General features: G+C 42.8%; 1 protein-coding gene across 1 annotated transcript in view; it reads left to right on the top strand.

Annotated features, from left to right (window-relative positions):
* The window catches only part of ddx19a (DEAD-box helicase 19a), a 34,409-nt gene extending 28,856 nt beyond the window's left edge, over positions 1 to 5,553 (top strand). Inside the window, exons 11-12 of the mRNA XM_060937606.1 lie at positions 4,210 to 4,401; positions 4,478 to 5,553. Of these exons, the coding sequence (XP_060793589.1) occupies positions 4,210 to 4,401; positions 4,478 to 4,539 (254 nt within the window). The 3' untranslated portion in view covers positions 4,540 to 5,553. The remainder of the gene's footprint in view (positions 1 to 4,209; positions 4,402 to 4,477) is intronic.
* The last annotated feature ends 7,710 nt before the right edge of the window (positions 5,554 to 13,263 follow it).

The raw sequence follows: 13,263 nt of genomic DNA, 5'->3' as shown, positions 1-13,263 counted from the left end.
GGACTTTCAACTTCCTCCAAAGATTTTCTCTGGGGTTGAGATCTGGAGACTGGCTAGGCCACTCCAGGACCTTGAAATGCTTCTTACGAAGCCACTCCTTCGTTGCCTGGGCATTGTGTTTGGTATCACTGTCATGCTGAAAGACCCAGCCACGTTTCATCTTCAATGCCCTTGCTGATGGAAGGAGGTTTTCACTCAAAATCCCACGATACATGGCCCCATTCATTCTTTCCTTTACACGGATCAGTCGTCCTGGTCCCTTTGCAGAAAAACAGCCCCAAAGCATGATGTTTCCACCCCCATGCTTCACAGTAGGTATGGTGTTCTTTGGATGCAACTCGGCATTCTTTCTCCTCCAAACACGACAAGTTGAGTTTTTACCAAAAAGTTCTATTTTGGTTTCATCTGACCATATGACATTCTCCCAATCCTCTTCTGGATCATCCAAATGCTCTCTAGCAAACTTCAGACGGGCCTGGACATGTACTGGCTTAAGCCAGGGGGACACGTCTGGCACTGCAGGATTTGAGTCCCTGGCGGCGTAGTGTGTTACTGATGGTAGCCTTTGTTACTTTGGTCCCAGCTCTCTGCAGGTCATTCACTAGGTCCCCCCGTGTGGTTCTGGGATTTTTGCTCACCGTTCTTGTGATCATTTTGACCCCACGGGGTGAGATCTTGCGTGGAGCCCCAGATCGAGGGAGATTATCAGTGGTCTTGTATGTCTTCCATTTTCTAATAATTGCTCCCACAGTTGATTTCTTCACACCAAGCTGCTTACCTATTGCAGATTCAGTCTTCCCAGCCTGGTGCAGGTCTACAATTTTGTTTCTGGTGTCCTTTGACAGCTCTTTGGTCTTGGCCATAGTGGAGTTTGGAGTGTGACTGTTTGAGGTTGTGGACAGGTGTCTTTTATACTGATAACGAGTTCAAACAGGTGCCATTAATACAGGTAACGAGTGGAGGACAGAGGAGCCTCTTAAAGAAGTTGTTACAGGTCTGTGAGAGCCAGAAATCTTGCTTGTTTGTAGGTGACCAAATACTTATTTTACCGAGGAATTTACCAATTAATTCATTAAAAATCCTACAATGTGATTTCCTGGATTCTTTCCCCCCATTCTGTCTCTCATAGTTGAAGTGTACCTATGATGAAAACTACAGGCCTCTCTCATCTTTTTAAGTGGGAGAACTTGCACAACTGGTGGCTGACGAAATACTTTTTTGCCCCACTGTATAAGTATGAGAAGAAAACAGTAAATCAGAAAGCTGCGCATGTAAAGCCAATTACGTAACTTACGTTGGACTGATGGAAATCCTTGCGCGTGCAGTGAAGTGCAGCCAGCAGCAGATAATGGCGCGCAGCCAATTGGCTTTACATGCGCAGCTTTCTGATTTATTGTTTTCTTCTCATACTTATACATCCTATGTTTCATGGACTGTAACGGCATTTGCTTATTTAGTAATTTTAATACAGAATTTACTTTGATGAAATTATAATCAGACACTCCAACAAAAAAAAAAACCTCATCAGGTCTGCGCGATTCACACAAGTCCCCCAGACAGCCGTGAAAAAGGCGGCATCCGCCAAAAGGCGCGCCGTTTGCATCCATGATAAAGGACACATGGAAGTGTGTGGTCAGTGATGGTTACATCATTTGAAACGGACGTATTTACTTTCATATGAAAAGGGAGCATAAATGGCGGCACCGTGGTGTAGTGGTTAGCGCTGTCGCCTCACAGCAAGAAGGTCCGGGTTCGAGCCCCGTGGCCGGCGAGGGCCTTTCTGTGTGGAGTTTGCATGTTCTCCCCGTGTCCGCGTGGGTTTCCTCCGGGTGCTCCGGTTTCCCCCACAGTCCAAAGACATGCAGGTTAGGTTAACTGGTGACTCTAAATTGACCGTAGGTGTGAATGTGAGTGTGAATGGTTGTCTGTGTCTATGTGTCAGCCCTGTGATGACCTGGCGACTTGTCCAGGGTGTACCCCGCCTTTCGCCCGTAGTCAGCTGGGATAGGCTCCAGCTTGCCTGCGACCCTGTAGAACAGGATAAAGCGGCTAGAGATAATGAGATGAGATAGAAACGATAACAAGCGCATTAATGTAGGTCTGTGATTTAGATTACAGCTGGACCAACTGTCCGAGCTGCTGTTACAGAACATTTAATGAACACCTCCTGACTAATCAGATTCAAGTATTCAGCTATGCTGTGGGATAAATACATCACTCCTTCACTCACTCTTCTATACTAAATAAGGAGCAGCAGTAAATGAGACACCAGACTGAATTTGGACAGGACTAACTACTGATTGTTCAGGAAACGCATCATTATGACCTGCCATTGGATAACGATTCGAACGTGAAAGCACAAATTACTGGATTAAACCCGAGTTTCTGTATTGACTAGACGAGGACATTCACAAGTACATCTTGCTTCAGTGTTCGTTAAAACCATTTTCATTACCAGTTGTGTAACATCGAGTTGAAAGAAATCGACAGGAATTTTTACACTTAGTTTACTGTGGGTAAGTACAACCCCGATTCCAAAAAAGTTGGGACAAAGTACAAATTGTAAATAAAAACGGAATGCAATGATGTGGAAGTTTCAAAATTCCATATTTTATTCAGAATAGAACATAGATGACATATCAAATGTTTAAACTGAGAAAATGTATCATTTAAAGAGAAAAATTCGGTGATTTTAAATTTCATGACAACACCACATCTCAAAGTTGGGACAAGGCCATGTTTCCCACTGTGAGACATCCCCTTTTCTCTTTACAACAGTCTGTAAACGTCTGGGGACTGAGGAGACAAGCTGCTCAAGTTTAGGGATAGGAATGTTAACCCATTCTTGTCTAATGTAGGATTCTAGTTGCTCAACTGTCTTAGGTCTTTTTTGTCGTATCTTCCGTTTTATGATGCGCCAAATGTTTTCTATGGGTGAAAGATCTGGACTGCAGGCTGGCCAGTTCAGTACCCGGACCCTTCTTCTACGCAGCCATGATGCTGTAATTGATGCAGTCTGTGGTTTGGCATTGTCATGTTGGAAAATGCAAGGTCTTCCCTGAAAGAGACGTCGTCTGGATGGGAGCATATGTTGCTCTAGAACCTGGATATACCTTTCAGCATTGATGGTGTCTTTCCAGATGTGTAAGCTGCCCATGCCACACGCACTAATGCAACCCCATACCATCAGAGATGCAGGCTTCTGAACTGAGCGCTGATAACAACTTGGGTCGTCCTTCTCCTCTTTAGTCCGAATGACACGGCGTCCCTGATTTCCATAAAGAACTTCAAATTTTGATTCGTCTGACCACAGAACAGTTTTCCACTTTGCCACAGTCCATTTTAAATGAGCCTTGGCCCAGAGAAGACGTCTGCGCTTCTGGATCATGCTTAGATACGGCTTCTTCTTCTAGCTATAGAGTTTTAGCTGGCAACGGCGGATGGCACGGTGAATTGTGTTCACAGATAATGTTCTCTGGAAATATTCCTCAGCCCATTTTGTGATTTCCAATACAGAAGCATGCCTGTATGTGATGCAGTGCCGTCTAAGGGCCCGAAGATCACGGGCACCCAGTATGGTTTTCCGGCCTTGACCCTTACGCACAGAGATTCTTCCAGATTCTCTGAATCTTTTGATGATGATATGCACTGTAGATGATGATATGTTCAAACTCTTTGCAATTTTACACTGTCGAACTCCTTTCTGATATTGCTCCACTATTTGTCGGGGCAGAATTAGGGGGATTGGTGATCCTCTTCCCATCTTTACTTCTGAGAGCCGCTGCCACTCCAAGATGCTCTTTTTATACCCAGTCATGTTAATGACCTATTGCCAATTGACCTAATGAGTTGCAATTTGGTCCTCCAGCTGTTCCTTTTTTGTACCTTTAACTTTTCCAGCCTCTTATTGCCCCTGTCCCAACTTTTTTGAGATGTGTTGCTGTCATGAAATTTCAAATGAGCCAATATTTGGCATGAAATTTCAAAATGTCTCACTTTCGACATTTGATATGTTGTCTATGTTCTATTGTGAATACAATATCAGTTTTTGAGATTTGTAAATTATTGCATTCTGTTTTTATTTACAATTTGTACTTTGTCCCAACTTTTTTGGAATCAGGGTTGTAGATAGTTTGTCCAATGAGAATTCAGTTGCTGGCCCTCACCCTAAAGTGAATAAGGAGCAAACTTGTGACTCATGCTCAGCAGGTATCGACGTAGAGCAGGTTTCTGTGGTGATCAACTTTGACCTCCCCCTGGACAAAGACGGCAACCCGGACAACGAGACCTACCTGCACAGGATCGGCAGGACGGGACGCTTCGGCAAGCGAGGCCTGGCCATCAACATGGTGGCCAGCGAGCAGAGCATGGCCGTGCTCCGAGCCATCGAGGAACACTTCAGTAAGTCCGAGTTCTCACTGAAATCCAGCGAAAAGATCGATTTTGAATTCAAGTGTTTTTATTTGTGTCTTTGTAGATCGGAAAATAGTGAAGCTGGACACCGAGGACCTCGACGAAATTGAAAAGATTTCCCACTGAGCTGATGAAGAAGAGTAAACACTCTATATAACAATGTAACACTAAGATTTATACAGTGTTCTCTTATCACATTGGAGTTATCTGACTTGAACTTATCGCTGTTTACTCTGAGCTAACGGTATGTTTACATTTACACTCGCGTTGCCTTAAAAGCATTTTAAAATGTAGCCTTTGCCACAAAAGACTATCCTTAACTGATCGTGAAGAAGTTTGAGGTTGGGGTTTTTTGGTTGTTTGATGCACTTTGTTTGCAGTAACAGATCAGTGACGCTGCTCAGTATATTAAGCTAATTAAGTAGAGGGTTTTTTTGGGTTTTTTTCCTTTGGCAGGGCTGATTAAATGCCACTGTTTTGTGTTCTATTGTTTTCTACTGTGAACTGAACATCATCTGAGGTCTCTTAAAGGATTCAACACGTTCTGATGTGCTGCGGAAAGCACACGGAGCATCAGTCCTATCAAAATGGATACAGATGTTGCTCTTTAACTGACATTTTGAGGGTCGGAATTTGAAGAATGTGAAGCGCACCTTCCCAAAGACATTCCGTGATATCTAATATTACTGAAGCACTCCTTAGATGGAACGACTGTTAAAAATGCAATAGAGCATTGAGCACTTGAAGATTTTCAGCTGTTTTGGTGAAGTTTATCCCTTGCGATGAAAAGAGAAGCAAAATGTGTGGGGGGGGGATTGGACCCAAGACCCACCTGCTGGACCGGATGATGACTTTTTTGTGAGAAGGTTTTGTTTGTGTGTTTACTGACACATTCCTGGATGATTAGGGATAGTTACGTTTTGTGTCGTTTCTTGAAGAAGAAGAAGAAGAAGAAATGGTTTATGAATATTTTTGCTTTGTTACTTGAATTAGTATGCACTTTGGTTTGGTTTCTGAATGCTGTGTTTGGATTCGAGTGACCTTGGTTACTTTGGAGCACTTTGCATTGTGTTTTGCTGGATTCAGCTGTTTAGAGTTGTTTACTGAGAGTCAATTAAAAAAATAGCCTGCCTACTGAAACCTTCTCTCTTATTATTTCATTTGCATGTATTTTTAGTGTTTATTATATACAGTGCTGAGCGTAAATGAGTCCACCCCCTTTGAAAAGTAACATTTTAAACAATATCTCAATGAACACAAACAATTTCCAAAATGTTGACGAGACAAAGTTTAACATAACATCTGTTTAAAGTGCCATTCCACCATTGGATGTATTCTTTGGCATAAAATACAATATATTTTATGACAACATGACTAGACAGAGAAATCTTTTAGCTTCAAAATGATATATCAAACATAATTTTTTGACGACAAGTATATTAATTTTGCGACCAAAGTCACCTACCCTTTTAATTTCCGCGCGGTAGTGAAACGTGATGTCATCGGCAGGTTCCCCTTCTTGTGTACCACGTGTCAGTCTATTTTTAGACCAGGAAACCCCCAAAGTGAGAGAGTCATTTCTCCTCGTATATGGGGGCCAAAAAAATTGCGAAAAATTGAGTTAATCTTTCAGTTAGCTAGATTTATTGGTATTAGCTAGATTTATTGGTATTATTTTTATCGCGTTCTATCCGCCATTGCTGATAATATGTGCCACGTCACACGTCACGTGGTACACAAGAAGGGGAACCTGCCGATGACATCACGCACGGAAATTAAAAGGGTAGGTGACTTTGGTCGCAAAATTAATATACTTGTCGTTGTCAAAAAATTGTTTGATATATCATTTTGAAGCTAAAAGATTTCTCTATCTAGTGATACCATTTATATATGTTGTCAAAATATATTGTATTTTATGCCAAAGAATACATCCAATGGTGGAATGGCACTTTAACTTATAACGTGAAAGTAAGGTTAATAATATAACTTGGATTACACATTTTTCAGTTTTACTCAGATTAGGGTGGTGCAAAAATGAGTACACCCCACAACAAAAACTACTACATCTAGTACTTTGTATGGCCTCCATGATTTTTTAATGACGGCACCAAGTCTTCTAGGCATGGAATGAACAAGTTGGTGACATTTTGCAACATCAATCTTTTTCCATTCTTCAACAATGACCTCTTTTAGTGACTGGATGCTGGATGGAGAGTGATGCTCAACTTGTCTCTTCAGAATTCCCCATAGGTGTTCGATTGGGTTCAGATCAGGAGACATACTTGGCCACTGAATTTTTTTATTTTATTTTATTTTATTTATCCTTTATTTAACCAGGGGAGTCCTACTGAGACTATCATCTCTTTTTCAAATGGTCCCTGGCCAAGAAAGGCAGCACTTTTTAAAATTTAAGTAAAAAAAAGAGAAACCTCATCTACAAAAAGACAAATAGACTAACATCAAACAAAGCCAAACGCACATAAACAGCAACAAACACCAATTAATACAGACGTAAGAACACAAAAGCAGCAACAAAGCACACCACATTACACAGCAACATAACACAACACCTAACAACAAAAATTAAATACAGTGAAGAACAAAATATAACACATCAACCAAGACATCATACAACAAACAGCATAAGAAACCACAAACAAAAAACAAGAGATAAGAACAGTAAACTACATACAATCACACTTCTAGCTGAAGGCCTCTGAGACATACAATTTAAACTCATTAAGTGAGATAAAAGTGCTTAGCTTCAACTGTTTCTGTAGAGCATTCCAGGTTGAAGGAGTATTGTAACAGAAGGCGGTTTTACCAAATTCAGGGTGAATCACTTTCACCCCGTTCTTCTTCAGAAATCCAACAGTGGCCTTAGATGTGTGTTTAGTCATGTTGGAAAAGTGCACGACAGCCAAGGGCACGGAGTGATGGTAGCATCTTCTCTTTCAGTATAGAGTAATACATCTGTGAATTCATGATGCCATCAGTGAAATGCAGCTCCCCGACACCAGCAGCACTCATGCAGCCCCACATAAGGACACTGCCATCACCATGTTTCACTGTAGGCACCAGGCATTTTTCTTTGTATTCCTCACCTTTGCGACACCATACAGTTTTGAAGCCATCAGTTCCAAAAACATTTATCTTGGTCTCATCACTCCAGAGTATAGAGTCCCAGTAGTCTTCATCTTTGTCAGCATGGGCCCTGGCAAACTCTAGGCGGGTTTTTTTGTGCCTGGGCTTTAGGAGAGGCTTCTTTTGTGGACGGCATCCATGCATGCCATTCCTCTGCAGTGTACGCCGTATTGTGTCACAGGAAATAGTCACCCCAGTTTGGCTTTCTACTTCTTTAGATAACTGCAGTGAACTTGCATGCCGATTTTCTTCAACCCTTCTCATCAGAAGATGCTCCTGTCAAGGTGTTAACTTCCGTGGACGACCTGGATGTCTCTGTGAGATGGTTGCAGTTCCATCTTTCTTAAATTTTTGTCCCACTTTTGCTACAGTATTCTGACTGATAAGAAAAGCTTTGCTGATCTTCTTGTAGCCTTCACCTTTGTAGTGGAAAGAAATTATTTTCTTTGGGGAATTCTGAAGAGACAAGTTGAGCATCACTCTCCATCCAGCATCCAGTCACTAAAAGAGGTCATTGTTGAAGAATGGAAAAAGATTGATGTTGCAAAATGTCGCCAACTTGTTCATTCCATGCCTAGAAGACTTGGTGCTGCCATTAAAAATCATGGAGGCCATACAAAGTACTAGATGTAGTAGTTTTTGTTGTGGGGTGTACTCATTTTTGCACCACCCTAATTTGAGTAAAACTGAAAAATGTGTAATTAAGTTATATTATTAACCTTACTTTCACGTTCTGTGGTTGGTTGAAGAGAGCAACTGGACTTGCTTGAAGATTCTTGAAGACGTTTCGCCTCTCATCCGAAAGGCATCCTCAGTTCTGTCTGTCTAATAGGGAGTATCAGGTATTTATCCTCTCATGGATCATCATAGAATCCGAATCAGAATGCTGATGGCTGCATTGTAGGTGGCTGATAAAAGATGTCACAGACGCCCACCTCTGTTCAGTGATGGTCGTTCCAGGTTGACAAAATTGAACGATCCTCTCTGGCTAAGATGTCTGCCAGTTTTCTGGAAGTCCTCTCATACTCCCGCACCAGTCGAAGGGATCTCATCCCAAAGTGCGTAGAAACATATCTGTGATGAATCTCAGTCATCCAGGTACATAGTAATCTGTGGTTGGTTGACTGAGATTCGTCACAGATATGTTTCTACGCACTTTGGGATGAGTTCCCTTCGACGGGTGCGGGAGTATGAGAGGACTTCCAGAAAACTGGCAGACATCTTAGCCAGAGAGGATCGTTCATTTTTGTCAACCTGGAACGACCATCACTGAACAGAGGTGGGCGTCTGTGACCTCTATCAGCCACCTACAATGCAGCCATCAGCATTCTGATTCGGATTCTATGATGATCCATGAGAGGATAAATACTGGATACACCCTATTAGACAGACAGAACTGAGGATGCCTTTCGGACGAGAGGCGAAACGTCTTCAAGAATCTTCAAGCAAGTCCACTTGCTCTCTTCTACCAACCACAGATTACTATGTACCTGGATGACTGAGATTCGTCACAGATACTTTCCCGTTATAAGTTAAACAGATGTTATATTAAACTTTGTCTTGTCAACATTTTGGAAATTGTTTGTGTTCACTGAGATATTGTTTAAAATGTTACTTTTCAAAGGGGGTGGACTCATTTACGCTCAGCACTGTACATGGATTTGACTTATTACCCCACTTGTTTCTGCCTGTTTTATCAAATAAATCTAACATGGGTCACCTTTTTTAAGTAATAAACACTTCGGGGCATGCTGTACGAGGAAAATAAACTATGACGTGGTGCCAAATCCTGAAGGCCCCCCCCCCCCCCCCCCCCCCATAACAGTACATTCCAATTTTTTATTCCTCTAATATTACAGTAAGTTACCATCAGTTAGGGTTTTTTTGTTTTGTTTTTTAAATAATGTCCATTTATCATTCTGTTTAATGTCATGAAACTAACACTGGAGACTCCTCCCCTAAATGCTAAACAAACCTCAACAATTAAACCCGTTTTATCCCCCAGGTGAGCGTCCTGTCTAAGACGTCACTATAGAAATGACAGCGTGTCCGAATGAACACATTAATATAAACCTGTGAGTTGATTAACAGCCAGCATTACTGTCCCAGCTGCTGTTACAGGAGATCTGAGAATTCAGCAGTGCTGTGGTGTTACTGAAAATATTAGTTGGAGGACGGATTATTCTCAGGACGTCCCATTGAAGCACGTTCGCCTTGAGCAAATAAAATGTATAAAAATTTAAACTGTTTGAATCAGTGGCGGCGGCACGGTGGTGTAGTGGTTAGCGCTGTCGCCTCACAGCAAGAAGGTCTGGGTTCGAGCCCCGGGGCCGGCGAGGGCCTTTCTGTGTGGAGTTTGCATGTTCTCCCCGTGTCCGCGTGGGTTTCCTCCCGGTGCTCCGGTTTCCCCCACAGTCCAAAGACATGCAGGTTAGGTTAACTGGTGACTCTAAATTGACCGTAGGTGTGAATGGTTGTCTGTGTCTATGTATCAGCCCTGTGATGACCTGGCGACTTGTCCAGGGTGTACCCCGCCTTTCGCCCGTAGTCAGCTGGGATAGGCTCCAGCTTGCCTGCGACCCTGTAGAAGGATAAAGCGGCTAGAGATAATGAGATGAGATGAGATGAATCAGTGGCTAAAAAAAAATCATGGGCAGCATCAAGTCTTGAACAAGTGAAGACATCACAGATCTAGTGCCCCTGCTGGCTGGCTGTAGTATAATGTACAGCACCGCCCATTCTTCTGGGTTTCAATGGCAAAATGGTCTGTTTTCCTGCTCTCTTTTCTCACATACACTACCGTTCAAAAGTTTGGGGTCACTTTGAAATGTCCTTATTTTTGAAAGAAAAGCACTGTTCTTTTCAATGAAGATCACTTTAAACTAACCAGAAATCCACTCTATACATTGCTAATGTGGTAAATGACTATTCTAGCTGCAAATGTCTGGTTTTTGGTGCAATATCTACATAGGTGTATAGAGGCCCATTTCCAGCAACTCTCACTCCAGTGTTCTAATGGTACAATGTGTTTGCTCATTGCCTCAGAAGGCTAATGGATGATTAGAAAACCCTTGTACAATCATGTTAGCACAGCTGAAAACAGTTGAGCTCTTTAGAGAAGCTATAAAACTGACCTTCCTTTGAGCAGATTGAGTTTCTGGAGCATCACATTTGTGGGGTCGATTAAATGCTCAAAATGGCCAGAAAAATGGCTTGACTATATTTTCTATTCATTTTACAACTTATGGTGGGAAATAAAAGTGTGACTTTTCATGGAAAACACAAAATTGTCTGGGTGACCCCAAACTTTTGAATGGTAGTGTAACATAACATGTCTTTCTGTGTACACTCAGTACGTTTACATGCACATCCAAATCGAGCTGCTGTCGGTAATCGAGCTAAGGGTCCCAACAGGGGTGCCAGAGAAATCCAATCCTACATGCACACAAGGAAATCGAGCTATTGTGTGAGGTACATTGTGCACCCGAGCCACAGGTGGCGCTACATGCCCCATCGTGTTGGTACACTTCCGGTTGTCGTCATGAAGAAGAGCTATTCAAGAGCAGTGTTGCCAGATACTGCTGACGTTTTCCAGCCCAAAATATGTTCAAAACCCGCCAAAATGCACTTAAAACCGCCCAATTTGGCAACACTGTGAGTATAAACAAAGTTATCAGTTCCGTGTTCACAAGAAGAGTGTTTGTAGTTTGTATGTACGAACAGAAGTGTTCCTAATAAAATGGCCACTAAGTTGAAGTTGATCTGTAATGGTGAACATATTAACTGTTAGCCTGCTAATAACTTGCCAACTAATTGGAAATGGGTGCGTACATGCCCAGACACAAGTGTTCCTAATAAAGTGGCGGCTAAGGTGACGTGTTTCCCGCTTGTGGTCTCGTCACTTCCGGAAGGGGCAGTGCTGAAGTAAGCAGCTCGACCACGTAGCTCGATAGGGTTTACATGCACTAAGTAGCTCGGCAAAAATCGCATAATCTAGGTCGTGTAGCTCGATTACGAGAAATCAAGTTCGGTTCAGTTTCAGCTGAGCTAAGGTGTATCCATGGCATTTAGAACTTCGATTTCAGTCGAGCAACGGCAGAAATTCGCTTTTCTCTATGTCAGACCTGGGCATTTTACGGCCCGCGGGCCGCATCCGGCCCTTTGGTTCATTCTGACCGGCCCGCGTAAGGTTAATGAGAAATTACAAAATAAACGTATTTTCTAATTTTACCTCATGCATGGACTGAATGTGCATTGCTTTTATTTTGAAGTTGTGTTCAACAAAAACGCAATGCGCGCGACATGAACATGACATGAAATCCCACGAAACCTAATCCTGCGATAACTACTTCCGTAATTTGTCCAGACCAACCACAAACTTGGACGTCATCCTTCAAACGGTCCAGCCAATCACATCGTGTGACGTCACCAGCAGGCGCCGGAGCCGATCTCCGGTGAAAAGCACCAAATGAGGTGATTAAACTACAAATGTGGGCATCATTATTATAATATGATGTATCTTGCTTGATATTTGGAGTAGAAAGACAATATTGTGATGTCTTTATTGTGTTTTGGGGTGAATGTGACTGAAAAAAAAGGGTACAAACGTTCACATTTTGTTAACCATTGTTTTGGGAAATTTGATTGAATAAATGACATTTTTGTAAGGCAACCTCGTTTTTTCCGTACTCTTACCAGTCTTAGCAGCTTGTAAAAACAATGTTATTTATTGCTTTATATAAAGAAATACAATTAATATTATGCAGAATTTAGTTCAGCCTTTTGGTCCGGCCCTCCACAAAATTTTCTGTTTCTCATGTGGCCCGATGGTCATGAGCTTTGGGTAATGACAGAAAGAACAAGATCGCGGATACAAGCGGCTGAAATGAGTTTCCTTCGCAGGGTGGCTGGGCGCTCCCTTAGGGTGAGAAGCACAGTCACTCGGGAGGAGCTCGGAGTAGAGCCGCTGCTCCTCCACATCGAGAGGAACCAGCTGAGGTGGCTCGGGCATCTTTTTCGGATGCCTCCTGGACACCTCCCTGGGGAGGTGTTCCAGGCATGTCCCCCCGGGAGGAGGCCCCGGGGAAGACCCAGGACATGCTGGAGGGACTATGTCTCTCGGCTGGCCTGGGAACGCCTCGGTGTTCTTCCCAAGGAGCTGACCGAGGTGTCTGGGGAAAGGGAAGTTTGGGCTTCCATGCTTAGACTGCTGCCTCCGCGACCCGGTCCCGGATAAGCGGAAGAAGACGAGACGAGACGAGTCATGTGGCCCCATGGAAAAAATAATTGCCCACCCCTGGTCTATGTGCATGTAAACGCACTCAGTGTCTCATTCGAGCAGTTAGTTTTCCTTATGTTGATGTCCACACATTCCACAGAAAGTAGGTTTTAAACGTAGGTACACTTGGGAATGAAGTGATCGACAGCCTTGACTGAAAGCAGTGACTGGTACTGAGAAAAGAGGACGGGCCTACCAAATAAGCAGGTGTACCTGCACCCCTACTACGCAAACTCTGGATCCAAATTTGACAACATAGCAAAGGACTTTTGCCTTCATCTCTCTAGAACGGAAAGGCATGGAGCCACACCGTCCATGCTTTTTTTCTTCAGTAATTGGTTTTAATAAATAACTGAAATCTAGGAGTAAAACTAAAAACCTTCTGATCGGTATGTTTATGCGATGTGATGTTGGAAGCAGATGTCTGT

Source organism: Neoarius graeffei, chromosome 13 (assembly GCF_027579695.1).
Source record: "Neoarius graeffei isolate fNeoGra1 chromosome 13, fNeoGra1.pri, whole genome shotgun sequence".
Taxonomy (NCBI): Eukaryota; Metazoa; Chordata; class Actinopteri; order Siluriformes; family Ariidae; genus Neoarius; species Neoarius graeffei.
Note: the sequence above shows the minus strand (reverse complement) of the source record. Positions and strands in the feature narration are given on the sequence as shown.